This window comes from Agelaius tricolor, unplaced genomic scaffold, assembly GCF_023055355.1.
Source record: "Agelaius tricolor isolate 1412-34295 unplaced genomic scaffold, bAgeTri1.0.p SCAF_13, whole genome shotgun sequence".
NCBI classification, from domain to species: Eukaryota; Metazoa; Chordata; class Aves; order Passeriformes; family Icteridae; genus Agelaius; species Agelaius tricolor.
The window spans coordinates 19,206,514-19,233,109 of NW_027269273.1; the positions used below are offsets into that span (position 1 = coordinate 19,206,514).

At 39.9% G+C, this 26,596-nt stretch overlaps 1 protein-coding gene across 6 annotated transcripts in view; it reads left to right on the plus strand.

Annotated features, from left to right (window-relative positions):
• Window positions 1–26,596, plus strand: part of MAPK8 (mitogen-activated protein kinase 8) — a 231,195-nt gene that overhangs the window by 189,594 nt on the left and 15,005 nt on the right. For 3 of the 6 annotated variants that reach the window (XM_071439063.1, XM_071439058.1, XM_071439062.1), the window contains exons 1-5: window positions 1,401–1,519; window positions 18,186–18,352; window positions 20,857–20,986; window positions 22,206–22,264; window positions 22,378–22,516. In XM_071439063.1, the coding sequence (XP_071295164.1) occupies window positions 18,231–18,352; window positions 20,857–20,986; window positions 22,206–22,264; window positions 22,378–22,516 (450 nt within the window). In that variant the 5' untranslated portion in view covers window positions 1,401–1,519; window positions 18,186–18,230. Of the gene's footprint in view, window positions 1–1,400; window positions 1,520–15,539; window positions 15,598–18,185; window positions 18,353–20,856; window positions 20,987–22,205; window positions 22,265–22,377; window positions 22,517–26,596 lie in introns of those variants that run through there. The other 3 variants (XM_071439059.1, XM_071439060.1, XM_071439061.1) reach the window with 2 other exon arrangements.

A 26,596-nucleotide genomic window follows, 5' to 3' on the forward strand; every position in this document is an offset into this window, starting at 1 on the left:
GAACTTTGCCGTTGGCATATGTAAACATGGAAGGGAATGAAATGTCTGGCTCTGATCTAACACACTGCAATAAGAAAAAGCCTTGGAGCTAAAAGTTGGTTAATTCTGTTTGAGGGATGTCCCACGGAAATGATCAGAGGTAATGTGGGAGGTGTGTCTTAGACAGAGCCCAGAGGCACCTAAGGAGGACTGGTGGCAGAGTCTGAACACTACTTTTTGGTTTTTGGGGGTTTTTCATGTGTAGATATAAAGGAGGCCTCATATATCTGCCTGTGGAAATCTGTGAAAGAACCACTTTAACATATGGAAAGAAATTGCTTAAATTAAGGGAGAATTTTAAGGGCAGCATGTAGTAGTGTCACCAAATTGGGTGTATGAGTAGGTATGGACAGAATTATGGAGGTGAACCTTTAAACACCAAGATAGTGGGAATATTCTAAAGCACTGCCTTTAACATGTAAAAGTCTATGCTTATTAACGAGGGATAAAAGCTGTCATCAACAAAAATCTTGATAGATTGGCATCTTCAAAAATGTTACACAGGCCACATGTTTGACAGTGAATTAAACGTGAAATGTCTGTTTTCACAGTACCCTGTGCCTACCTGGCAGATTGTATGTATTTTTAAATACTGCTCATAGGGCCTGTTTTTTGCAGTAAAAATATACAAAGGCTTGCTGCAGCTTGCTGATTGGCCTCCTTTTGTCTCTAAGCAGGGACCTTCCTGAAGAAAAGGAAAAACAAAAACAAACAAACAACCCCCCCCCCCCCCCCAATGATATAAAAAATTATATAAAAATAAAAAGCAAAATATTTAAAGTCTAAGGAGAGAGAGTACTCATGTCAGGTGCCAGAAACCAAAGGCAATGGTATGAAAAAGTCAAGAGAATTCCCCTAATGATTTAGAGGAAGAACTGCACTAAACCAGACACAGAACAAGAGGATGTTACACCACTCCAGAAGCTCAATGATGAGGTAAAGCACTGCCATGCCAGGCGTGCAGCGGGAAGCGGGAGCTGCCAAGGCCTGAACGGTGTCAGCGAGCGGCACCCATGCCAGGCTACGAGGGAGCGTGCCAGCCACTGGCACGGAGCGCAGGGCAAAGGCCTGAAAACATGCAAATATTTCATGAAAGTCCCAGCAGGAAGAGAGCTCTGGCTACCGGGCGTAATCCAGGAAAGGAATAGCTCCAGGGAAAGGGCGCGGAGGAGGCAGAGCGATGCTGGTTCCCAGCAGGGATGCGCGGGCCCGGGGCGCCAAAGCCCCGCAGCGACGCGGTGGGAGCCAGGCGGGCCGGGGCGGTGGGGGCCGGGGGCAGCGGGAACCGGGCGGGTTGGAGGCGGCGGGGCTGGGCCCCCGGCCCCGGCGGGCGGGCGGCGGAGCGGGGCAGCGCCGAGCCGGGCGGGGCGGGGCGAGCGCAGGGGCGGCGCAGCCGCAGCCGCGGCGGGCGGAGCGCGGAGCCTGTGCGCGGCCCGGGTCCGGCTCATTACTCAGCGGCCGAGGCCGGAGGCGGTGGTCGGTGAGCGGGGCCGGGGGCAGCCCTCGGGAGCGGCGGCGGGCGGAGGGCAGCGGCGCAGGCCCGGGGCGGGCCGGACAGCGGCCGCACCGCGGGGCCCGGCCCGGGTCGGGCGGTTTTGTTTACGTTTCGGCGGGCGGGAAGGGAGCTGGGGCCGGCCGTGCCCTTGCCCGGGGGCGGGCGGCGGTGCGGGGCACTCCGGCCCGGGGACCTCCCGTGCCTGCTCGGGGCCGGGGGGCCGGGAGAGGTGCGGGCGGATAATGGCGGGGACCTCTTTGTTGGTGTGGCAGGAGGGGCAGGAGGCTCGGCGCGGGGCTCCTCCTCCTCCTCCCGGGAGCGGGGGCACCCGGGCAGGCCGGGCTGGCCGCTCCGTCCTCGGGGAAGGAGCGTTATAGGGCGGGGTGGTGGGAATGCAGCCCTACCGTGACCTTGTTCTTAAAAATGCCTCTTAAAGCAAAAGATACTTCTCTGGGATAATGTAACTGCTCTAGATGCACGGGCTGGCGGTGACCGGCAATGTCTTTGGTTCTTTTGCCTTTTAATTATTAAATTTCTTTCAAAGGGTGAGCTGTCCCTTTGCAGTATTTCTTTTGCTTTTGATTTCTGTGTCGTTACGTCCAGCTTTCCTTCCTGTTTCTTTATGCCTTTCTACCTGGAGCAGTTCCATCACTGAAGTTTGATCTGAGCTTCTTTATTAACCTACAAAAACAAATTCCACTTGATTGTTTGTTCCACTCCCTCGCTACAATAATGGTTTTGCACATATGGTGTGGTGTTGAACGGAACTGTTGTATAGAACAGGCTTGCTGAAGGCTTTCAGGCAATCGACAAATCCTACACGCTTTGGCCTATCTGATAATACAAACACAAAGGGTGTTATGCTTGTTCGGGGATGGAAAGTATTACTTGCCCTAGGGCATGTGCATGTGGAATTGAGCAAGCCTACTCATTGCAGCTGGGTTTTACTTACAGGTGTGGAGACTTTACAGGTGTGGAGATGGTATTGCAGTCAGGTGAGACCTGGTCTCAGTTCTGAAGGTGCCAACAAATGCGCTTGCAGGGCAGGATAGGAACTGACGTGCGGCAGTATGTGTCTGCGGGTACATCCGTGTGTTAGATAACTTGGAAATGGTTTAAACTGTAACATGAAATGAATCTGGGCCAAACTTATTTAAAGGTGCTGTCAAAGTGATTTCACTGACTTGAGCATTCCTTGTATGTAATGAAGCGAAGCTCTTGATTCTTCTGATTGTAGCTAATAAAAATGTTGAATTTCAAATAGTCCCCTGCTTTGATCGCAGTTTCTCGGCACAGCCACCTTCCATTTTTGCCCCACTTGATTCAAAGATGTGTAATACAGGCTAGTTTGGTGGTAGGATGCATAACATGGGATGCCAGGGCAGGGACCACCAGACACATTGCAAACTGCCTGCAGATCTTGATGGTTTTCAAGGCTAGCTGGGGAAAAGTGCGATAGGAGAAGAGAAATAGAGAAGTATCTGCTGAACCAAAACTAATTGCAGAGGATGTACAAACTTGTACTCTGAAACAAAGCATTTTAATGTCTTCCACTGCAAAAGTTCCCAAGGTTTCTGGACCAGTGGCTTGCATGAGCTTTCAGTGTAGTCTTGTAGGCTACCATATACTTCATGGAGACTTCTAAATCAGAAACATTAGTAAGGTGATCTAAGAGGGTTCCAGGTCCTGTAGTTTTTGGACTGTGTGTTCTAGGCAGAAATAAAGTTGCCTGTTGTGTGTGGATTTTGTATTTTTACTTTTAACTCTGCTCTTTAAGGACCAAGTCTTTTGGTGGCTTATTAGGTGTGCAGGTGTAAGCTTCTTTGCAAATGCCTTGGGTAGAATTGTTTTGCAAATATTAAAGAATAAATGTTTCAGGATGGTAACAACTGGATTTATTTTTTGCCTGTTATTTGCCTGAAATGGGTATTTACTATATATGTATGTCTTGGTTTTCTTTTCATCCTTCCTCAGCTGCCTAAATTATTTGGATGCTCATTATGCTCATTGTTTAAAAGATGCATGGAAACTACACATTTAGCTCCTCATTTCTGAAGATTGATCCAGCATTCTGGACAAATATATATGTCCTTTTTAATAGTCTCCTGAAAAGTATGGAGTGCTATTTCTTAACCTTCATTTCCCACCCTCCCAATCCCTCTCCTTGACAACAAAAGGGCTCTGTATGTATAGAGTTTTACTGTATTTGTTATTTTCTCTATATACAGTGTTCCACTTTGGAAATTAGACCAATCTTGTTTTGAGCCTTGTTGTTTTTTAATAAAGGCTAAATGTTTATTGCTGTAAATGGTTCCTTTAAGAAATCCCTTAGTCCTTAATTCAAAAGCTGCAGAAACAGGCTTCCGTTTATGTTATGGAAAGATGTCTTGGCATTTGAAAGCTCTTTAAAAATCCAGTTGAGCCTACTTATGTTGCTTGCCTGCTGTGAAATTCACCACAGTTTTGCCATGGACTCTGAAACACTTTTTAAGGTATTCTTGTGTGTGAATAGATAATGATCTTGGTGTGCCAAGCTTATAATTAACAACTACAGATTTCTCCTTAAATGATATTTTTTTCTAAGTTATTAAGGACTAATTCTTGATTCTTTTCCTCTTCAAATTGATTGCCTGTAAGCTTGATACTAAAACTATTGTTGCCCATACTGTCATTTTTATTGCTGGATAAATGCTACTTGATATGTGAACAGATGGGATGCTTATTAATCATTCTTAGCTGAATATTGCAGACTAATGGTAAAATGAGGACTGACAGAAAAATATACTTCAGCTCAATGGTCACTTGTGTTGGTAACAAAGCAAATACTGTATATAAGCTCATTTGTGTGTACACTTTAACCAAAAGGGCACACATTGATTCTGCAGTGCTACTGGACAGCTTGTTTGCTGTAATTATTGATTTTTGAGTGTTTAAGAAAATGAAGACAAGCACACAACTCTGACAATCTTCCCTTACTTTACTGATGCTATATTAAGAATTTTTTCATTATATATATATATATATATATATATATATATATATTTATATAGTGTGCAGGAAAATGTCTTAACTCAGACATTTATTTATTCTTTGTCCTGTGAACTATGGTTAAAGTGTTCCATTATTGTAGTCTGTATCCATTCAAGCATTTACCTTTCTCATTGTCTGCTGAACAAAAGTTGAAATGTCTCAAATGTCTCAAGTCTGGTGTTTCGATATTTGTGAAATAAGAATGATGAGCAGGGGGTATCCTGTTTCCTACTGGAATCTCATAAGTAATGGAATTGCCCATGTTTATAAAATGAAAATGATTCTTCAGCTGTTGGTTGCTGCAGAAGAGGAGCTGGGGCTCCTGCTGGGTGGGAGTCAGCTCTGTGCCCCTGCTGCCCTGAAGGGTGATTAAAGCCTGGGCTGCCAGGGGCAGGGCCTGAGCAGCAGGAACTGTTCCCAGCTGTGACACTTCCCTGCAGGGCTGCTGGGGTCACACACACCCCCGCTGTGGGAGAGACACACGGGGGAATCCAGCCCTGGGTTCTGCACCTGGGTGGGAGCTTGAGTACCTGAGGGTGCACAAAGGACTGGACCTGAGGGAGAACACTTTACCAGCTGCATTTTACCAGCTTTAAGCAAGGGGTTAGAGAGGTGATGGAGCCACTTGCCCCTCTGAATGAATCAATGGCTGCAAGAGATAAAAATGGAAGTTTCAGTAGGTTATGAGGGAATTAATGTCTTAATGTAGCAGTCAGCCCCGCTTATGGATCAAGAGCCCAGAAGGGCCATGAAGTCTTCATCCATACAGCCTTTAGATTCAACAAGGTCCAGAGCAGCCTGAGAGGATACAAATTTGAAGTTCTACTTGTTTTGTAGATAATCTACAGAGGTTGCTTCCAAGCAATATTCTAATTCAGCTGTTTATGGATTTTAAAACTTCTGTTTTCCAAGTAGCTTGACGAAGTTGGCAAAACAAAGGCACAGTGATTTAGGTAAACCAGGTTGCTCAGAACTGTTACAAGTTGGGAAGAGTAGTGAGTTGTGATGAGCATCTTAGTTCAAGTCTGATGGTGGCAACACAGATTTTTCTGCCCTGCATTGAACTTTCCAGCTGACTAGGTGAGAAGTGCTTCTAGGCTAGCATAAAGGCCAAAAAAAAAGGCTTATGGTACCTGTCATGCCTGTGATCACTATGATGAACTTAGAAGCCCATCTCCAAAGAAACAGCAGGTGATCAGCAGCCTGGTAGCCAGCTGAAGTTAGTCCAGGTCTTGCTTTCTGTGTTGCAGTAACAAGTTAGCAGCTTCTGGGTGGGTGATGGTTCCTAATGCTTAGCTGGAATGTGGTTATCCCAGCAAGTGGCTTCATGGAGCAAACCAGCTCTGAGTTCCAGCTGGTCACAGTGGCAGTCCATCACAGCAGAGGGGCAGGACTAATGGCAGCTGGAAGAAAGGAACAGGGCCATAAATCTCCCTTTAATGCTTCTTCTGCCTTTAGAAGAGGTTCTGCATTTCATTTGTTTCTGTAAGTTCTTACATATTTGTCTATTTAGCAAAACCAACCAGAGGTCTTAGTGAAAGTGAGGTGAGCAATACAGACAGTTACAACCCAGAGTGAGTGTTTTGTATCTTAACAAAGCAGCTGTCCTGATATGAACCTGTAGTATTTTAATATGTGAATGCAGCTGCTCATGTGTGACTCTTGAGAGAATTGTGTAGGAAATCTGGTGTTAGGGATGGCACGTGTTTTAGAATCCTAGATGTATTCTTTAGTAGCTTTAACACCTAAGATGATGGAGTAAGTTCGAGTCACAATGCTTACTTGCAGTACCATGTAAAAATACACAGTTTTGAAGATGTAATCCTAATGTTAAGTTTTACTATGGAAACAGTAAAAGTGAATGCCATGGCTGACATGCCAACCAGCATAAATCTTGGTAAATTCTGCATTGTTCATTGTGTTTTGGGTGGTGACAAACATCCTGGTCACCTTCACAGAAGAGTAGTAACATGATAAACTAAAAAAGGTTTATTAGAAAGGTGTGGGCTAGGTTCACTTGTTTAATTTCATGCCAAGAAGTGACTACTCGTGAGACCCACAGTGAGAGGAAGGTCCTTGTGCATGGCAGTGGCTCATTTAATGAGCAGCGAAGCCTTCCAGCAGTGGGTGACTTTTATTTGCACAGTTGCAGCAGTACAAAACTCATCCTTGTTGAACAATAGACAGGGTTTCTTTTACTTTTTTTTAAAAAAGCATTACAAGGTTCTTGTGCCACTTAAGTGTCAAGATGGTGGAAGAAAAAAGACAGTTCAGTTTATAATAAGATTATATTGGACATAAAAAGGTTTTGTTAATACTAGCATGGCATTGTGGGAAAATCACAAAACCTTGATACTTTATTCTCCCCGTTTTAGTTTATTTGAAATTCTTCTTAGTTTTCTTCAGAAAATCTCTCATCACAACTCTTTGTAGGCATATCCCCCAGCGCTAGTGTACGGTGCACAGCAGTGCTTCTGAAGGCTAATATTCTTATTTAAAGAATGGAAATTCTCAAACTCTTCCTATTTTTGGGAACTTCTGCCATATGGTAAGGCATATTTCTTTTTAATTTGGGTCAGCTGGCCTAGTTGTGTGCCCTCCCAGGATCTTGCCCACCCCCAGCCCCTTGATGAGGGCAGTGTTGGAGAGCTGATGCTGCCAGCTCTGCTCAGTAAGAGCCAGAGCTCTGGTGTGTTACCAAGCCCTTTGTAGCTGCCAGTGCAGAGCACAGCGCTGTGGGGCTGCTGTGGGAGAAGGAGCTGAGCTGAGCCAGGCCCAGTACAAGCTGTTAGCACAGAGGTGTTCATCACTCCTGACTGGGCAGCCTTGGCCAGCGGTGTCCGTCTCGGCACTGGCTGGCATTGCCTCTGCTGGACATGGAGGAAGCTTCTGGCAGCTTCTCACAGAACCACCCCTCTAGACCCCTGCTACTGAGACCTGGCCGTGCAAACCCCATACACTGGGGCAGAGCATCAGCCACTACTGAAGTCTAGGAGAAATGGGACAGCAGAACAGACTATTGCTGTATTGCTGTACTAATTGGTAATTATTGGTGTAGTTTCCTACAAATTACCCAGAAAGTAGTTGCTTTATTTAGAAATGTGCTGCCTTCCTTCCCACCCCACTCCTAAGAAATTGTGCAAAGTACTGTATTGTGTTACAAGAGGTATCTCTGAAGGAATTCTTAGTGCTGAAGTTGTCATGTGTTCAAGTTTTTTTTTCCATTCTAAAGCTCTTATTATAGAGGTATTTTATGCCAAATACTTTAGACAGGATTTTATAGCACATTAATCTGCTTGTATTTCACAGATAAATGCATGAATTAACAAAAGTAGCACATTCATAATTGGATTCTAAGTTTTCGTAGCTGGGATTAGAAGTTAAAATCAATGTAGTTTTAAAGCATTCAGAAAACTTTTTTCCCAGCTGTTACCCAAATCCTTCCTTCCTCTAATGTTCTATAGCTATTGTCCTCTTGATCATTGATATTAACTACTATTTTAAGTCATTTGGTATCTGGTATCTTTTGTTTACTGTTGTCCTTTAAAACAATTAAAAAACCATTTAATTTTGTTTTTTGCTGAAACATTTAGCTTTTATATGCATTTTTTTTCCCCTGCAAAAAGAGGTTAAAGAACAAGCATTTCCTCCCACTCCAGAATTGCACTCAGGGTAGGATTCTGCTTCTAAACTTGTGCAGATCCCATTGAGGCACTCTGAGTTATATTCACTGGTTTATTTTGCTGATGGTTTGCCTCTTTGTTGCTTTGGCAGTGGTTGTTGGATGTGCAGAGAGCTGCTATATGAAGGCAGGCCTTTGTGGAACGGTGGGAGTGAGCACTGCTTTAGGCAGTCAGCTGAAACAGATTAGTAATTTATTCTTTTCTTGTCAATTTCAAGTTATACATGATTACGTTTTTTCAAGTACCTGAGTAAGCTGAATGGGCCAGGACACACGATTGCGTGAAAAGGGAGCTACATAAGGCAACATGGAATGGCATTCCCTAGAATGCAGTGGTTTCAGTCATGGTTTAGGCATGATTATGATTAAACATGTTTTCAAGGTCCAGCACCAGGCACTTAGATTGCACTTCTGACAGTTAAATCAGATGCTTAAAATAGAACAGTTTGTTGAACTGTTGCTTTACTGAATTTTCACTGATTGCAGATTTTAAGAGCAGTATTTACAAAAAACCAAACCAAATTAAATTGACAAATAGTGCCCTGCAATAAACCTGAATATTTTAAGCTTTGAAAAACATGCATACCTTGTTTTTCTCCCCATTTACTATTATTTTCTATAATCTTTTACTTGATAAAGGATTAAGGAATTGGAAGATCCTTGTCTTATCCTATTATTTCTGAAAAGGAGAGTTTTGCTAAGAATAGTCTTTTAATCTCTTGTCATAACAGCTTCTTTACCAAAATGTAGAGTTACACAAGTTTTCTTTTGTTGAAGCTATTGTGGTTTATGATTTCTGTGACAAAACTGACCTGGAAGACACAACATCTTATATTATCATATATTATGATAATAGGATTTGTCATGGAACCAGTCTGTAGTGGCGCTTCATATGACATTTCACTAAGAAGCTGTAGAGCTGTTCTCCTATCAAATGTAGCACAGCAGAGTTTGCAGAGTGATATTTTTTCTGTAAATATAGCACTACTCATTCTGATAATGCTTGTTCTAGAAAAATGCTACCTAATAAATTTCTTCATGGTTAATTAAAGTCACAGTTCAGGAGTCAATAAAAAAAGTCAAGAGGAAAGGTTGGATGAGAATCTTCGTCATTAGAAATGCCAGTTTTCAGGCTGGTGAGTTTTGCATGCTGCAGCCTGCTTCATTTACAGCCTCCTGGCATTTGAATCTAAAACCCTTTTTAAAAGGAATGGAAGATACTTTTTTCTAAAACAGTCTGCTGATGTCTAATGACTTAATAAAACAAGAATATATAAGAATATATGAACTCTGCAGTATATTCTATTGCAAATACATCATTTCACTGTACAACCTCCTATGTTAAGCTTTGTGTCACACATAGCCTTATCACAAAATGCAGCCCCCTGGAAAACATGTAATAGAAATACCATATTGCAGCAGAGTGGCACTGTAGTGAACTAGATTAGAAGTGATCTGTACTTGGTAAGAATTAGTAAAGTGCTGTTGGCCACAGGTGACATTTTTCCAGAGAGGGTGCGCTGGTATTCCAGAGCAGCTGTGTTGTAGGAGTTGACTGTGAGAAGTGCTGGGAAGTTGTAAGTGTTGCTGTCTTACTTGCTGCTGATTTGGATCACCAGGACTGTGTCTATCACCAAAATCAACTTGAAAGCCTCAGATAAAGTTTGGGCAATTCTTAAGCTTTGTAACTCGTGGTGCAAATTTCCATAGGTTTAAGTATTTATGGTGGTGTTTTTCTCTAGAGATAGGTTCGTGTTTAGATTATGTACCTTTGAAGATATAATATTTCAGAAACCTGGCAATCTGGATAGCACTTGGTATGTACTAATCACAGATGATGAAGAAATGTGAGGTTTCATTTCCCTGTCACACTCTGGCAGACTCTCCTTGCTTAGAGGGGAGAGGGAAATGGCTGAAGGAATGGTAGATAAGCAAGCACAAATTTTCACCTTTTCATGGAGCTGATAGCATGTGTTCATTTGTGCATCTTTCTTTCCTTGCCCTCAGGCTACTTTAAGTCTCTATGTTTTGACTTCTCATTTTTCTGAATCTTAATTTTGTTTAACTTCCCATGTGATGAAGTTAGTCCTGCTGGTGGCTGTAATGTGTGTTTTACCTAATTGGCCAGCAGGCCCTAAACCAAAAGTATGGATAATTTCTTCTATGACCAGCTGCTTTAGTCACAGTTGTAAAAGAAAAATAAAACTGACTAGCTCAAAGTGCGAGAAGTGAATCAGTTACCTGACTGGTTTAGGTAATGTGTGTGTGTGTAAGATAAACATACAGCCCATGTGGCATTTTTCCTGTGCTTTATGGCAGTCTCTTTAATTGTCCTGTGCCATTAACAAATAATGCCTTAACTTTTCATGAATGACTATTATATGCATTTTTTGAGTTTTTTTTTTTTTGTAGTAAAAGGGCTGTAATTTGTAGACTAATGGCATTATGGGACAATGTCTTAGAGTATAGAGAAATGTAGGTGCAAAAGAAAGAAGGTGGATTAATCCTCTCAATAGGAAATTTACTGATAAAAACCAAAAAATACCTGTTTTGAAATAAGAATCAATGCAAAAGAATTCAGTTCTCAGATGAATTGAATTTGATGTTAAACAAAGCTAATGTTTTAGTGATACCAGACGTGATTGTCTTATTTTGGATGTTTTGCAAGAGATATTTCACAATAGGAGAATTTGCTTTAGAAATGTGCAGTGATATTGATTTTTCTATAGAGGGTACTCAGAAGCTGTGAATGCAGGTTCAGCAGTTCAGCTGACCCTTGTTCAGCAGGCAGGATGAGAAAACACTGGTATGTTGTACTTGGTTTGCATAAATGCTTGCTTTGAGCTTCTGAGGGAAATGTGGTGTGGAGGTGCTGACTCTGCCTGTGCTCCATGGGGAGCAGTGTGTGAAATCTCTGGTGGAGCTTCAGTGGTTCTGTCCCTTCCAGCTGCGCCAGCAGTGCCAGGAAATGGTCACCTGGAGGAGCAGTGTTTAACAACAGGAGTTGTTTCTTGTGGCTTTCTGCATGTTTGCATGTGATCTTACACTCCCTGTTTATAGGCAGTATCAGTATTTTGCTAGTTACAGGCTTAATTTTATTGCTGGCAGTTGGAGGTCTTTCCTTGCCACTCAACAGTCTCTGAGTCATTAGTTACTTCTGACAGGGTACCAGACTGTTCCAAGGTACTTGAGACATGGAAGTGGAAAAGCTCAAGTTCCAGTTGCCTTATACAAAAATCCCTGTTGCCAACTTCAGGTTTCCCTAATTTCAGGTTCAGCTGTTAATATTTTGGCACTGGTGACTGCACCTGTGAGTGGTTGCTATTTCAGGCTAAATAGTATTTGAAGGTAATTTGATGCAGGGAGTTCCAGCACTGGTGTAAAAAACATTATGTTGAAAACTAGCTGCTTGAGCTCATTCCTCATTTTGTTATTAACCTTTTATTGTGAGTTTTGAAACCATTTGGGGTGAGGTTCCCAAAATAGCACAATCTTTAGTAGAAATGTTCACTTTTGATTAGATGCTCTAGTATTGATCAGAGAAGTCTGACAGGGGAAGCACTGGAGAACATGCCAGCTTCAAGTTCCTATCTGTATGACTGACTCTGCAAATATAATTCCTGGGGCATCCCTGCTTCAGTGACACCACAGAGCATGTCTGTCCTCAGAGTCAATGAAATTGGCTTTTTCACCAGAGGGTGAGTAACAGCCTGAAAAGGGAAAACTCAAGGGGCGGCATTTGCCAGCAGCTGCTGCTGGAAGCTCTACTTGGGAAATGAGTATGTTCCTCTTGCCTGGCTGTCAGTAATAATTCCCCTCTCCTGTCCCTCCCTTCAAAGCAAACAAGGAAGCTCCAGTGTCAGTGGTGGTTGGGGATCAGGCTGTTTACCTGTGCTCTACCCAGGTGCTGTAGCTGCTGGCACAGCCCCTTTGTGGGCTGACTGAAGTGACTGAAAAAAGCAGCAGGTCAGTTGAATTAAGATGAAAAACAGAACATGCATTTTTGGAGGGATAAAAAAGGATAGGTCCTTTTTTTGCATGCCTGTTTTCTTTTGATGACTTCTAGTCTGTCTCTGAGATGGAAGCTGGCTTTCAGTAGATATGAAATTTTCTTGACTCGTTTTGCCCCCTTCTATTGTAGTTTATAAAGTACATAAATACTAGTGTGGGGAAGATTTCAAATGCAGGAAGCTCGCTAAGTATAATTTAGATTAAAAAGAAAGATTTGCTGTTTTTTTCCATGAGGTTTTCTCCTTTCCTGCCCCTCAAATTCTACTTCAGCAGTATAAAAGATAAAAGTTTGCCTATTTTTGTAAGAGGAAAAAATAGAGGGCTGAGCATGGAGTCTGTTGAAGAATTTTTGATAAATTGAGTAGCATTTATCAGTACCTCTAGTGTTTCCCTAGAACATCCTCAGTTCATCCTCAAGCCACTTGGATTCTAATCTCCTGCATCATGTTCATTGCATGTGTTACAGATGGGGTTAAAAACCACCCAAATGTTCCCCTACTAATTCAGGCTCTGCTTTGTTATTTTTGTCTTCATGTTCTCCTTGGTAAATTTTAGATATTTATTTCTGTTTTGATTCAAGATCTGGAAAAACTCTTCAGTCACTACTAATCAGGGTGAAAACTCTGAGGACCTCGTGGCTCTTGGGGCCCTTTATGCTTTTTATATACTTATATCTGCAGCTGAGCATTGCATGAAAGCTCCCTCTGTGTAAGGTAATAGGATTACTTGTCTGTTCCAAACAGAACTGGAATCTGGGCAAACACATCAGGTGTGAAGACTAAAATCAGATTATCAGACACTGTGAACTTGTGCTGTTTAAGAAGTAGGTACCTCCTTGTTATAAAAGAGCCTCCAGGTGACTTTTGGAGTGCATAATTAAGTTCAGTCCATTGCAATTACCTTTAAATAGATTATCATCTGTTCTATGGAAACTGTAGTAAGGTGACTACTGGCCGAGAAAAGACTGCTGGAGTGGAGAAGGGGGTGGTTTATTTCCCTGTATGTTCTGCCCTTCTAGTAAACTCCTCAATTACACTGTCTTAATAAGGTGAGATGGCACATATGAAGAAAACTGTATCTAGTTTCCTAGATGACTGGAAAGTCATCCTGTGATCTAGCTGGAGCATGTTGTAAGTCACTGTATGAACCTGTAAACTGCAACATTAAATTATGGCAAAGGTTGCATTCATATTAGTAGATTTAGTCCATTGTTTATTAATTTAGGACTCTACTTAGTTGTTCTCTGTTAAATTTTACTGAGGACAGAGTTAGATTAACAGAGAGGGCTCTATATCTCTGCAAGAGATGTATCAATCTGGCAACAATCTTTGCCAAGCCAGTGAAGTAATTCCTTGATTTAAACTGCCCATATTACATTTTTTTAAGATTCATTTGCTGTTGTGTACTCAGGAATATTTTGCTTTATAGCCAAATTTATTTGTCTGTACCAAGCCTGTCATCTTTTCTGAAATTACCATCTTTAGTGGAGAAAGCCATCTGTTTATTGTTGAATACTCAATAGGTTCTGGGAAATCAAGTAATTGGCTTTGAATTCTCCATATATAAATGGCTACAAAAAATGTAACTGTCCTAAAGTTTAAAAAAATTAAATGTGCCTTAAATTTCTTGTGTTTGAGCAGACAGGGTGACACTACCCTTTTCTGTTTGAACTTGAAAGCAGAAGGCAAGTCATAACGTAGAAATCTAAATGTGCCCTTGTCATGTTTATGCAGCTTTCCCCAGCCTCAGTACTTCTTTTCCTGGTGAACACTGAGATCTAGTGTTCACCTTTGCTTTACTGAATCTGTAACAAGTGAAGTTTGACTTCTTGGTGGACAGAAGATAGGTTAAAATCTAGTTCTTTTAAGAAATGTACCTGCACTGTCCTTCCGACCTGAGCTATACAAGAATCACTCCAGGATATTTGTGGTTTCGTTAATAGTTGCAAGCAGAAAATAGCTCCTGAGATCAGAGCTGTTGACTTTTAGTTTGTGCTGTGCCTCCTGTCCTGTGAGTGGTGTGAGCAGGCAGGGTTCTGTGTAATGCAGGTGTGCAGTAGCTAGGGGAGAGGCACTGCCAGGGCACAGCAGCTGGAGGCCTCCCTAAACACATGGCAGCATTAGGAGTAGTTCAGGCAGCTGGAGGTTGTTCAGCTTAAAGCCATCTGATCTGTGAAAGCCATGCAAATCCTAGAGTCAGCAGTGAGAATATTCCATTTGAGAATAAGCTTCAGGTTTTTAGACATCTTTGGCATTTGTAATGGTTTAGTAATATCTTGCTGCAGTTTTCACCCAGCTAATATGAAGTCCTTTATCCAAATGCTCTATCTGCATTAATATTTAATAGAGCTGGAAGTATTGCAAAATACAACATTCAGTTTCGAGGGCAGCATGGACAAACAAAACATTAAAATCATAATTACTTCTGAGACTAACTGAATGAGCTATGAAGTTACCTTTAGAAACTATTCTTTTGTTTTGAGCCTAAATTTGAGCCTTTGAAGCAAGCATATGTGAAAACTAGGCTGTGTTTGAACTGTCCATTTAGCAGCTATCCAGATACCTTTAAACATGACAGCTGAAAATTAGACAAGCATTCAAAAACACATGATGCATACAAATCAGCTATGTGTGAACTGTATTTTCACAGAGAAATTAAGTAAGAGTCATTAATGCAAGAGCTTTATATACACTGTCCATTTGTTTTGCATTCAGTAGCAAACTAGCATGTACTTGAAGAACTGTTGGATTTTTCTAGGTCAATCACAGATTCCTACAGAACATTGATTTTCATGGTGTTAGATGCCTTCTAAATGGAGTTATTGAATCATCATTGATAGGTAGCTTATGTTGTTATATTATGTTGATTATATTACTATTTACTGTATTAATATATGTAATTGTTTTATTTTAATATTGCCTTCTTCCATTTCTGCATCTCTTTGACTGTCATGGTTTTCATTTTTTGTCAGTCCTACTTCAGAGCAGCTCCTGTAGTAATCTTTCACTGTAGAACAGTTGTGCCAGCACATGTACACAGATCACTGTCAGTTGGTGTTTGTGTTGTACCTCAGACATGCCTTGTCCCAGAGACTGTTTGCTGGCTTAGCATCCAAAGTTTCTTCCAAGACTTAGCTCACTTGATCCTTGCTTGTTTAGGAGAGGATTGCTTTAGAAGTCATGATCATGAAAACCAAGTCTGATTTAATGCAAAACTTGTAGTTAGTGATGGTTGTTCCCATCTCTGGTTTTTCTAATTTCTTCTGTTTTATTGTATTTCAAGGTACTGGGATGTGAAAATATCTTGTCAGCTGTACTTCTTTGAAGTAGAAATAAGCTGAGTATGTATGATTTCTTACATAAAAGCATACTCCTAAAGTAAGAGATTATGTATTATAGGATAGGATGAATCCTGGATTTTCATATTGTATTGTCTAATGAAGGTATAAACAAAATGTGCAAGGAGAAATGGCTTTTCTGAGAATTGGCTCCATGTCTTCTGAAGCACTTAGTACATCTGTTTTATGCTAGGAGAGCATGCATGTACAATCAAGAGAGAGACTGTACCTCTTGCTGTCACAGTACAGATTGATAATTTTTGATGAACACCGTGTAGGGCTGCAGAGAAAGGAATGAGAATTTAACAGCAAGTGGACACACTTCTTCCTCACTTTGGGATATCTCTCCCTCCTTCCTCATGTTATTAGTGAAAATAAACAATGAGTTCTCTTATATGCTGCTGTGTATTAAAGTACTGTTATGAATTATAAAATGGTTAGTAAATACAAGCTTCCTTGTACAGTTTTGAATGTGTAGCAAATTATAAGGCTTTAAGCAATAAAATTTGCTTGGTTATAATACAATGTATGATATATAGTAAAATCTGTTACTATAAAGGAATTATTTTCTCAGAGAACATTATCTCTCAAGATCCTTTTCTTTAACTATGCTTGCTTGGTTTCACTCTTTGATTCTATGAAGTTTACCAAAATGAAAGAAAATGCAATGAAACACTTAGCTTTGACTAGTCAAAATACTGACTTTTAATGGAATGGTGCCAACACTCACCTGGAAACCTTGGAAGGAGGGGAGAGTCCTTCCTGCATTTTTTTCTGAGGAATTATCCAGAGTGAAGTATTAAGTTTTCATTATCTTGATGCTGATACCAAACAGCAGAGTTCTATTGACTAAGCTGGTCCAGCTAATCCTGCATTGGTCAGTGCAGGTGTCACTCGATCTTAATACAGTTTTAGTGGATAAATTCAAGGTACTGGGGTTTTCTCAGCTGACGATGAACAAATGTAAGATTACATGAATTAGTGTCTTCATTCTTTGTTTTCTGATTTTCAAAAATGTGTTTGGCTGATTTCATACTGTCCACAACAAATTTTCTCTTTTCTAATTCACAGGGCGGTTTATCATTATATGTTGTTGGGCATTTTTATTCCAAAACTGTGTGCAAGTACATCTGTGAACAAAGTGTTGAATCCAAAGACTTATTGATAAGATGGATAGATAAGAAAGAGCTGGGGTTGGTGTCATACATTGCTAAGAAATTAGGCTTTTGGTCTCCCTCCAGTAAGCTGACCTGCACCCTACCAGTACAGTCGGGATACAGATTTTTTCCTTGTGTTAAGGAACAGTTACTGTTGCCCAATTATGCCTCTCCTGGCAGCTGGAGAAGGAAGCATTTAATGAAACTGCCAAAACACTGAGAGAAGCTGCTTTGGTATTTAGTTAACTCTTTATAACAGAGGTTTGGTTTTTTGACAGCATTTTGGAAAAGGGGTCTTGAAATTGACATTTCTTTTGAGATAAATGCCAATTAAGGTCGCACATTTTTAATTAGTAATATATCAAATAGTTTAAAATGTCTCCTTTAGAGAACATCAGAGTGTTTTGATTGTACCTCTGGCTGTGAAGTGAATATGGGTTAGCTAGTTAAAAGTGGAATACATAGATTCTAAGAATAATACTACTTGTGCAAAATTTGTTATTATTTGTGGAGGCAATGTTTGCGCTGTCTGTGTTCTCAAAGCTTGCGTAAAATTTAAGAAATGTATAGTGTTGTGGCATATGGAAGGCAAGAGTCTCTTTGGGACTTGAGTAACACAGGAAGATGTTCCTTAAGTTAATAACAATGGAAGACAGCATGCTGATGAAACAAATACAATTCTTCTAGTCACATACTTGTACTACTAGGCATCTCTTAAAGCTCCACTCAAAACTTGTGTAAAGTTAAAAGTGCACTGTTAGCATTAAAGAAATGAGAAATATTACTGTAAAAGCCATGATGCAGTTTTATTTTTTTCTCCTGTGGGACATCTGCATTGAGGTGTTGCATTTCTTTTTTTAATACGAGAGGACTTTGGTGGAATATAAATCCTTTTCGCTTACTTTTGTTCTGTGATTGTTACTTTTTCCTCATGAAAGATGTCTGACAAGGCCAGTTTTCCTTTTCTGACTTCAATTGACTGTATGTGTTTTCATATCAGTGTCGGGTATTCCTGGTGGTTGTGACCAAGTGTATTTTAATGATTGCAATGTCTGGAAGACTTGTTTGTGTTCTGTCACTCTTTTATTTATGGAATTATGCAATAATTCAGGTGGAATGGGGCCTCTGGAGAGTGTCTGGCCCAGGCCCTGCTCCTGTGCTGCAAGTGTGTGTGGAGGGATGGGAGGACTCTTGGAGCTCTCTGGATGGAACTTCCTGCCTTTTGATCTTCTGTCATTTCCATCTAAGATTTTTCTATCATTCATTACAGCATTTCAAACACCTGCCATCTTACTCCTGCAGTCACTAGAAATAACTTACATGTGCACTTGGGATTTATTTGGGAAGTGTCTTGTGTGTCTTAAAAGGAGTTTTGCCTTATGTCAGGTTCCATACAGTTGTAAAATCTTAGTTTTTCCAATTTTGTCTTCATAGGCCAGAAGCAAAATTTGGATGAAGTGAAGTAGCCAAGTTGCCGTCATGAGCAGGAGCAAGCGTGACAACAATTTTTACAGCGTTGAAATTGGAGATTCAACTTTCACCGTATTGAAACGGTATCAGAATTTGAAACCAATAGGATCAGGAGCACAAGGAATAGTATGGTAAGGTTTCTTTAAAATTTAAATGTACCTTTAGGTTTCCTTAACACAGTTTTTTGGGTGTTGTATGTTAGAGAGCCAGGAGTATGGAGAATTACCTTTTACGGGCAAAACAGGAATGGTAACTGGTGACTATTTTTCCTCAGCAAGGGCTTGCTGTTGCTTTTTGACCTGTTCACCTTTAGAATTTATGTCCTTCTGTGCAAATTCAGCCAGTTGTGCTGAGTCCTGTAAATTAATGGGGATAAAGAAACTAAACCTAATCATAAACCACACTGCTTGCAGTGAAATAAAAAGCAGAAATACTCTGTATAATATTTGCTGCTTGTAAATATTTGCACTACTTGAAATGGCTTGTTAGGAGTCTGTTTCACAATCTGAGTAGTCCTTGATACCAATGAGTGAGTATTTGGCATGCTGGCTGTCATATGGAAGTGCCTGATGCAGTTTGGGAAAGTATGACCTGACAGTGTCATTCTTTGAATAAGAGCTCTGCTGTGTGGACTGAAAAGTGTCCAGTTGATTTAGGTTGTTGACAACTAGCTGCTTGTAGGCACTGTTTCCTGTGCATTGGTATTGCCTCAAAGAGAAATGTTGGCTTAACCTTCCTGGAAGCTTTTTTGAATGTTTGAGAAGGATGTAAATAACAAAGGACCTTGCCAATTTTTCAGTTTATTGTAACTCTTAAGATGTTAACCAAGTACATAAAAATACAAAAGCATCAAGGAAGAAAAAGGGGAGAGTGTAATCTCAGTTCTGTCACCTCTTTACTAATTTGATCTTGTTTGTGATCAGTGTAAAGAGAATGGTATAGGTGGGTTTTTAATTCATGTTTGTGTTTTAGCAGAATTAATAAAACAGTGTAAATTTAGATTTGAAGAAAAAACACTAGAAAGAGTTGTTTTTGAAATGGTAACTTCTGGCATTAAGATTACTGGTATTAACTAGCAGCAACAAAATAACTGATCTGAATTTTGTTTACATGTGTGTTAACAGACTGGGGATGTAGACAGTTGCTTGACTAGTTTATTTAGTTGCTATAGAAATGCCAATAAAAGCTTTAGATATTATTACTGTCCTTCTGATGGCCAGTCATATGTTAACTACTGCCTGTTTTCCAAATTTGTTGCCCTTCCTAGAGGGGAGATCCCAAAGCTGACCACGTAGTTACTCTAGGGCCACCTGTAGTTGCTGCTAGTGGTGGAATTGAGGCCTTTTTAGTTAAATCACAGCTTTCCCTGATGAGGGCTGTGGTTAAATCTTGCTCATGTGTCTCCATACAGTGCAATTCTTTGGACTGGAGTTTTTGTTGTCTGTGGTGATGGTTTGTATTTGTTTCTTTTTTTTGTTGTTGTAACTGATCCTACTTTATTTGGTGGAATATTAAGTAGATGGCCTGATGCTGAAATAGGCTCTAGGCTTCTGTTATGTACATGGAATGCAGAAATTTAAATACTAGAACAGAAGTCCTATGTTGGCCACCTTTCCTAAAATAATCCTTATCTTTGGGGCGGGTGGGGGAATTCCAATTATAGTGGAAAATGTACATCAAAGAAAGTTACCAGTACATGTTGTTCCCATTCTTTTTCTTTAGCAGTGTCTAGAGGTTTTGTTCATGATAAATTACAAATCATTCAAGCCTACATACATACAATCCACTTCTTAAAGTAGTGGGTTGGATTTAATAGATCCTACTGTTTACTGGCAGATATTCTTCATTAGATTGGAGTACCATTCTTGAGAAGAGACAAGAAAATAATATTTTCTCTGCTGAGACTTTTTTAGTAACTGATAAATATTTCCTGAGTCTGCATGGCAGTCATCTGTTATATTAGCACTTACAGGAAAAACAAGCCATGCCTTCCTGTCCTGGAAATGTGATATGTAAGGGAGTTGTCTCCAATAACAGTCTTCATCAGTTAAACAGCCTGTGTCACTGAATCGTATGACAGTGTTGGCATTAGTCTGTAAACAAAATATTGGGTTTTTTTTTCACCAAGTTAAAGCCAGTGACATCTAGAGGTTAAAGCTTTCTTAGCATTTTTTTTGTCTTGACTTTGATGCTGTCATTGTCATCAGAATATTAAGCAACTACATAATTTAAAGCATTGGACCTTTTTATAACCTAATTTTCCTGCCGTCCCCCTTTTAGTGTGAAGATTTTATGTAAAATTGATGTGCTTTTTATGTTTGAAGTGTTTTGGATCTTTTGTAGATGGTCTGTTCTTGCCAGTGAGTGGCAAGAACTCAGTATCTTTGGAAGCAGAAATACTGCATTATATTGTAGAGATTGTCATGTGTTAATGCTCTGAAGCTTGAAAATATTTTTAAATTTTGATACACTCAGCATACAAGAGCACTTTGCTATATCACATTCCTAAAGCTGGATAACACTGAAAATTTGGGGTTTCTGCAGACATGATACAAATTAGCTGGAAATGTTTACAACTGCCACAGCTTAAAGGACCTTGACACTAGAGATGTAATAATGTTATTTTTAATTACAGTGCAGCTTATGATGCCATCCTTGAGCGGAATGTTGCAATCAAGAAGTTAAGCCGACCTTTTCAGAACCAAACCCACGCTAAAAGAGCCTACAGAGAGCTTGTTCTTATGAAGTGTGTTAATCACAAAAATGTGAGTGCAGTGTCCTCCTTCAGATCTTGAAGAATTAACTGGAAGGTTATCCTTTGTAAAAGTCTGGAAGGTGACTTCAGAGGAGATTTCCATTGCATAGCTGTATCTCCATGATAAGTACAGAAGTGTCTTGCAGAAGAGCTATTATTGACTAGGTTTTATACCTGCCCAATCTTTAAATACTCCCTTCAAGCTCAGCAAGGGACTCAGTGTTATATTGCTAAAATTTACAAGCAGCTGTCAAGTAAGCATACCATGGCTGGTAAGTGCATCCTGCTGCTAGACAAATAGGAGAAAAAAGAAATAGGCTGTAATACCTTTATTTTCTCCCCCTGTTGCATGAATGAGTTTAGAATCTTACATTGTGACAGCAGTAGCTGTCCAGTATTTATGAAGCTGTGCAGTAGACAAGATCACAGAAATGTGAAGCAGGTAGGTGATAAATTTATTGGAGTTGAACTGCAGAAGGCTGGTGCTGGCCATTTTCTTCCTTCAGAGTCAGATGTGTGCAGTCTACTTTACCTTCTCTTTTAATCCCCCATCAGGAAGACAAAATTTCTCCTGGCTGCTAGGTAGGGAGAGTGTCATAGGAAACTTACTCGGTCTTCTAGCTTTTTGGGAAAATTTTGTATTTTCTTACACAGGTGGTATATATGTGGATTCACTGAAGGATGTTCCACCTAATAGCATAATTTGTACGATGATTCTTCATGAGTAGTAGCTTGACCTCTTTCTGTACATCCTGTCCACTCTTAATGCAAAATGTCCTAATGCATCTGTAAGAACCTGTTTCTGTTTTTCTGTTTGGATGAAGTTGTTTCTTCACCTCTGTCAGTGGCCAAGTGGTCTCTTTTAGGGAGTCTTCATCAGTTTTAATTTTATTATTCCTCATGTACAAAAAAGAAATCTTACCAGGTCTTCAAACTGAAAGTAGGAAGAAGGGGAAGAGTACTAAGCTACTTAGGTTTTAAGATTTGAATATCATCTTGTTAACACATGGAGTGTCTTTAGATTATGTGATTTGTGGAGGAAAAATACTCCTTTCAAAATCATTTGGATCTGTTTACATTATGTTAGGCCTGGTTGAGCTACTGAGCATCTTGAGCTTCAGTGTATACCAGGAGGTTCATATCAGAATAATAGTTATCAGTTTTGAAATGTTGACTCTGCAACTTTTTATTGCTGTGGTACAATTACCTTCCTCTCCCCCTCCCCGCAGATAATCGGCCTACTGAATGTGTTCACACCACAAAAATCCCTGGAAGAATTTCAAGATGTGTAAGTCAGATTTGAGCTAAAGCTGAGAATTTATTTTATGAAAAGATGATTAAGAGAGAGAATACAGTAAAATGGCAGTATTATCTGATTATTCTTTTTTTTTTCTTCGTAAGCTACATAGTGATGGAGCTCATGGATGCAAATCTCTGCCAAGTGATTCAGATGGAGCTGGACCATGAACGAATGTCCTATCTTCTTTATCAAATGCTGTGTGGTATCAAACATCTTCATTCAGCTGGGATTATTCATAGGGTAAGTGAACTAAAATGTATAATTTGCATTGCACCTGGCTTTTTCTTGAGTATTTAAAAGATAAAAGAAGTTAGAAATAGGAGCATGAAGGGTGTTTCATAGCCTGTCCCATAGGCAGGGAGAGAAAGCTGAAGGGAAATCATCACGCTTTTTTCCAGAATAATTCTGGAATGAGCCTTTTTAATGTTTAAATAAATGATTTGGTAACAATCTGCACAGAGCAAACTGAAGATTTTTGCAGTGAGTTGCATTACCTCCTCTAATTCTGTATAATATTCTACTTTAGTAGGCATGGCAGGAAAGGATATCTGGAAGCGTCTCTGCCTTTATTGTTTTGGTAACCAAACCTGAAATTCCATCTTTGGAAAGAACTGCCCGTTTTATTTCTTCTCCTTTACTAGCAGAGTAAGGAATAACTATCTGAAATCTCCAGATAAGATGATGATGATAAAGACTTGTCATTGGAACTTGGATAACACCTGTGTGTCACAAATCACTCACTCAGATGGTTAACAGGCAAAACTGACTGCAGCTTTTTAAATGGCCTGTGTGTGTTGCAATTTAGTCAAGAAGGTTTGAATTTAGGGTTCCCTGTTCAAGTGAGCATCTTGTATGTAATGGTATATAGATTAAAAATTGCTTGAGATTGTCTGGTTATAACTTCCTGTGCACTGCCACAGGAATTGCTATGTTAGGATGCTAGTCCAGGTCAGTGGTCCACCACATTGTGACTGGAGTGTTGAATGGTCTGCAAGATGGATCTGCAGTCTGACACTTCTGTTCAGGGTGCCATCTTTTCCCCAGGGAAACAGGGACAATTATTTGAATGGAAAATACAGCTTGAATGGGCAAATGCTGCTTCCTTTTGCTCAGCTGGTTCTAGTACTCATTAGCTGTGTCATTCCAGTGAAGAGCTCAAGGAATGAAAGTGAAACCTTCCTTCTTGCATGCAATTTCACTGAACTGCTGTGTTGGAAGAGATGTGCAAGGGAGGGAGGAGCATTGCCTGCAGCCAGGCATTGTACCTGATGCTGCTTGGTCTGCTTGTGGGCATTTGAAATCGGTCACTTGGGCCTTTTGCACTGTTCTGGGAATGCTCAGCAAAACTAGATTGTTCCACTTAGTGTTGTGGTACTATATTGCTTATGACTGAAAATATGCAGCCTGTGGTGTTCTAATGTCATGTGCCTGTAGGTCTGAAATAATGGTTTGCATACAGTTTCACATTTCCTCTTCAATATTTAAGTGTGCAAGTTTAATGCTGTGGATTTTCCTGGGTCTTTTTTAGTTTCAGAAAACAGTGTATTGTCTGGATGTGCTAGAGTACATAAAGTAAGAATGTCTCTCTGTGGATCTTAGCACAAGCTTAGGGGAGCTTCTAAAAGTGTGCTTGCTTCAGGGTGGTTTGTACTCCTCTGAAGTGGGCATTGATCCTGTAGAAGTTGTGGATTAATTTAAACATTTTTACGTTTACAGAAAAGAAGTAACTACTTAGTTAGTTGGGCAAGAGTGAAGACAGCTTTGAGGTTAGAATTCCTTCCTCTGTAAATATGGGTTAAGTCTTTGAAATGCTTCCTATCATACAGGGATTAACTATCCTAAGAAAACTAAATACAATTGCTATGTAAATAGCACCATATGTATGCATGAATGCTTTTAAAGGACATGTGCAGATGCTTTTGAAGGACATTTCACTTGCATGTCTTCCTGATAGATTTTCAGCTGAGAGCTTCTTCTTAGACTTTGTTAGAAGATTGAGGATATTCAGGCACAGCGTTACCTGCTAAGTGCATTGTGCCTTTTTGCATCAAGATGCAAAGTGTCAAAATTTTGTTTCTCTATGGAGAAAGCTGGACAAAACCTTGGAGTACAAGGAAGATATCCTGCAAAGGGGCATGTGTCACAAAGACCATGTGGCTGCAGTGGTAACTCTTTGTACTCTAGAATTAAGTGGTTTTTTGATAGCAAGCTAGAGGCATGGAACAAGGCAGAGATCAAACACAAGGAGTTTCATTCAACTTCACCTTGAAGTTGTAGGGGCAAACTTAGTTGTCATATCAATGGGTAAAGATTTGACCATAACTTTGCACTGACTTTAACAGATGTTGACCAATCAACATTACTGTGTTCCAAACATTTTGCAGAGAAGCAATTTCCAGCCAATATAGAAGTACACATTAATTTATATTTCACAGTCTGAGGATGAATGATCAGCATTGCAGAGTTGTGCCTCACTGACTTTCTGAGGGACACAGAGTGGCTCATTAGTCTTGCATGGAGGCTCTGAAACAGTGAATTCTGCCCAATTTTGAGTACTTAACAAGGGGCCTAATTATGGAAGCCCTTCACAAATCTTCTGTTAGAAAGTGAAAAGCCCCCAAGAAGCCATGAATTACCCTCCAGAGATGTCCCTGTCTCCTTCTTTGGCTAATGGGGAGACGGCCATGCAAGAATCTGTTTCTTAAGCACTGACATTTTATATTTTCAAGGTTCAGTGAGAAATTTTCTGCTATAGGTTCTAGTTATATTTATCCATCCTAATTAATTTGATCACTCCCAAATGAGCTTTTTAGTTTTTGTTTATTTAACAGAAGATAGATATAGAGATATATATATATATATATATATATAAGAGATGCAGGTTCTGCATCTCTGCATGAATTTTAATGTAGTGTAAGTCAATTCATCATTTTGATCCTAGGCTTCATGACAGCTACATGGTGTTCAGAAATAAGAATGGACAGCATTTGGTAAGCAAAGAGAAGATCTCTTAACATTTTGAGTGCTAATCCTGCTGCTTTGGGGAGGATGAGTGTAGTTAATACCCTGAGCATGCGCCTGGCATTCTGCAGTGAACATCCTGAAAATAATAAGTGTGTAGAAATAAAGCTGATAATAAAAAGGAATGTAGCAGAATCTGAAACATGCATATTAAATGGCCAGAAGGCCTTATAGAACTTAAATTAATTGTGGTATTTGAGAATGTTTTAAGCTAAAGTTGTCTGCAGAGTCTTTGTGTGGAAATGCATGCGTGAATATGTATGTATGCAAGAGTGTCATCTAGTCATTAAAATTCTGCTGTACTGGAATTCTTTTTGTTGTTTCCTCTTGATTTTTAATGCAGTTTTCTTAGCATTATGAGGAGATTGTTGAAAGTCATCCAAATACAAATGAAAACTACATAAATCTGGCAGATATCCATCTTTAAGTCTTTAAGAAACAAGACAGATAGGGCTACTTATCAAATGCTTACTGCTCAGGTGCTGGAGTTCTCTGTCACATCTCAGGTTTTTCTCTCATTAATCTCAGTAGAGTGTGGGAAAGGATGTATCTTAGTCTTATCTGTGTTGTCCCGTGTGCTATGAATGACTTGATGATTGCAAAGTTATTCTGAAGTTACTCTATAATATTTACTCTGTGACATTCAGGTGTGTGTAAGATCCCTGCTGAGGTGATGACAGAGAAAGCCAGGGTAGTGTTTGTATAAATAAATGTTGCAAAGGCACTATTGTCAATAGGGTTCAAGTGTGGAGAATAGTTACTATGTTGCTCACCAAAACAATCTGAAGCATGTCAGCATTTTCCACTCCAATTCAAGGATTGTGTTAATTTTTTGGCAGTTTTTCAATGGTGTCTTTTTGGGTTTGGTTGCCAAACTTAACATAAAACCAAGTCATAAATTGGAAACTAAAATCATGTGGGCATGGAGATTTCTATTCAGAGAAATATATTGATTCAAAAGAGGTAATGTAACCTCAACTAGCAAATGAACCTTTTACATTCATTATAATTCTAATAATTCTTGTATCAAGATGATTATTGAATCAAGTAATTGTCATGTTACTTGTGTTCTGCATTGTAGTAATAATTATTGTTCCAGTGAGCAGTTTCTAGACCTTTCCTGAGAGCTAACACGTCTTACTAACCTCAATTTATTTCAGACATTGCTAACATATCTTGTAATGCTGGTTGTATTTTCCTTCTTTAATTGCTATATAAATCTACAAGCACAATAAAGGAATTAATTCTGTAATCTGCTGAGTGCACATAAATTGATGCAAGGGGAAAAAAGCTGCAGTT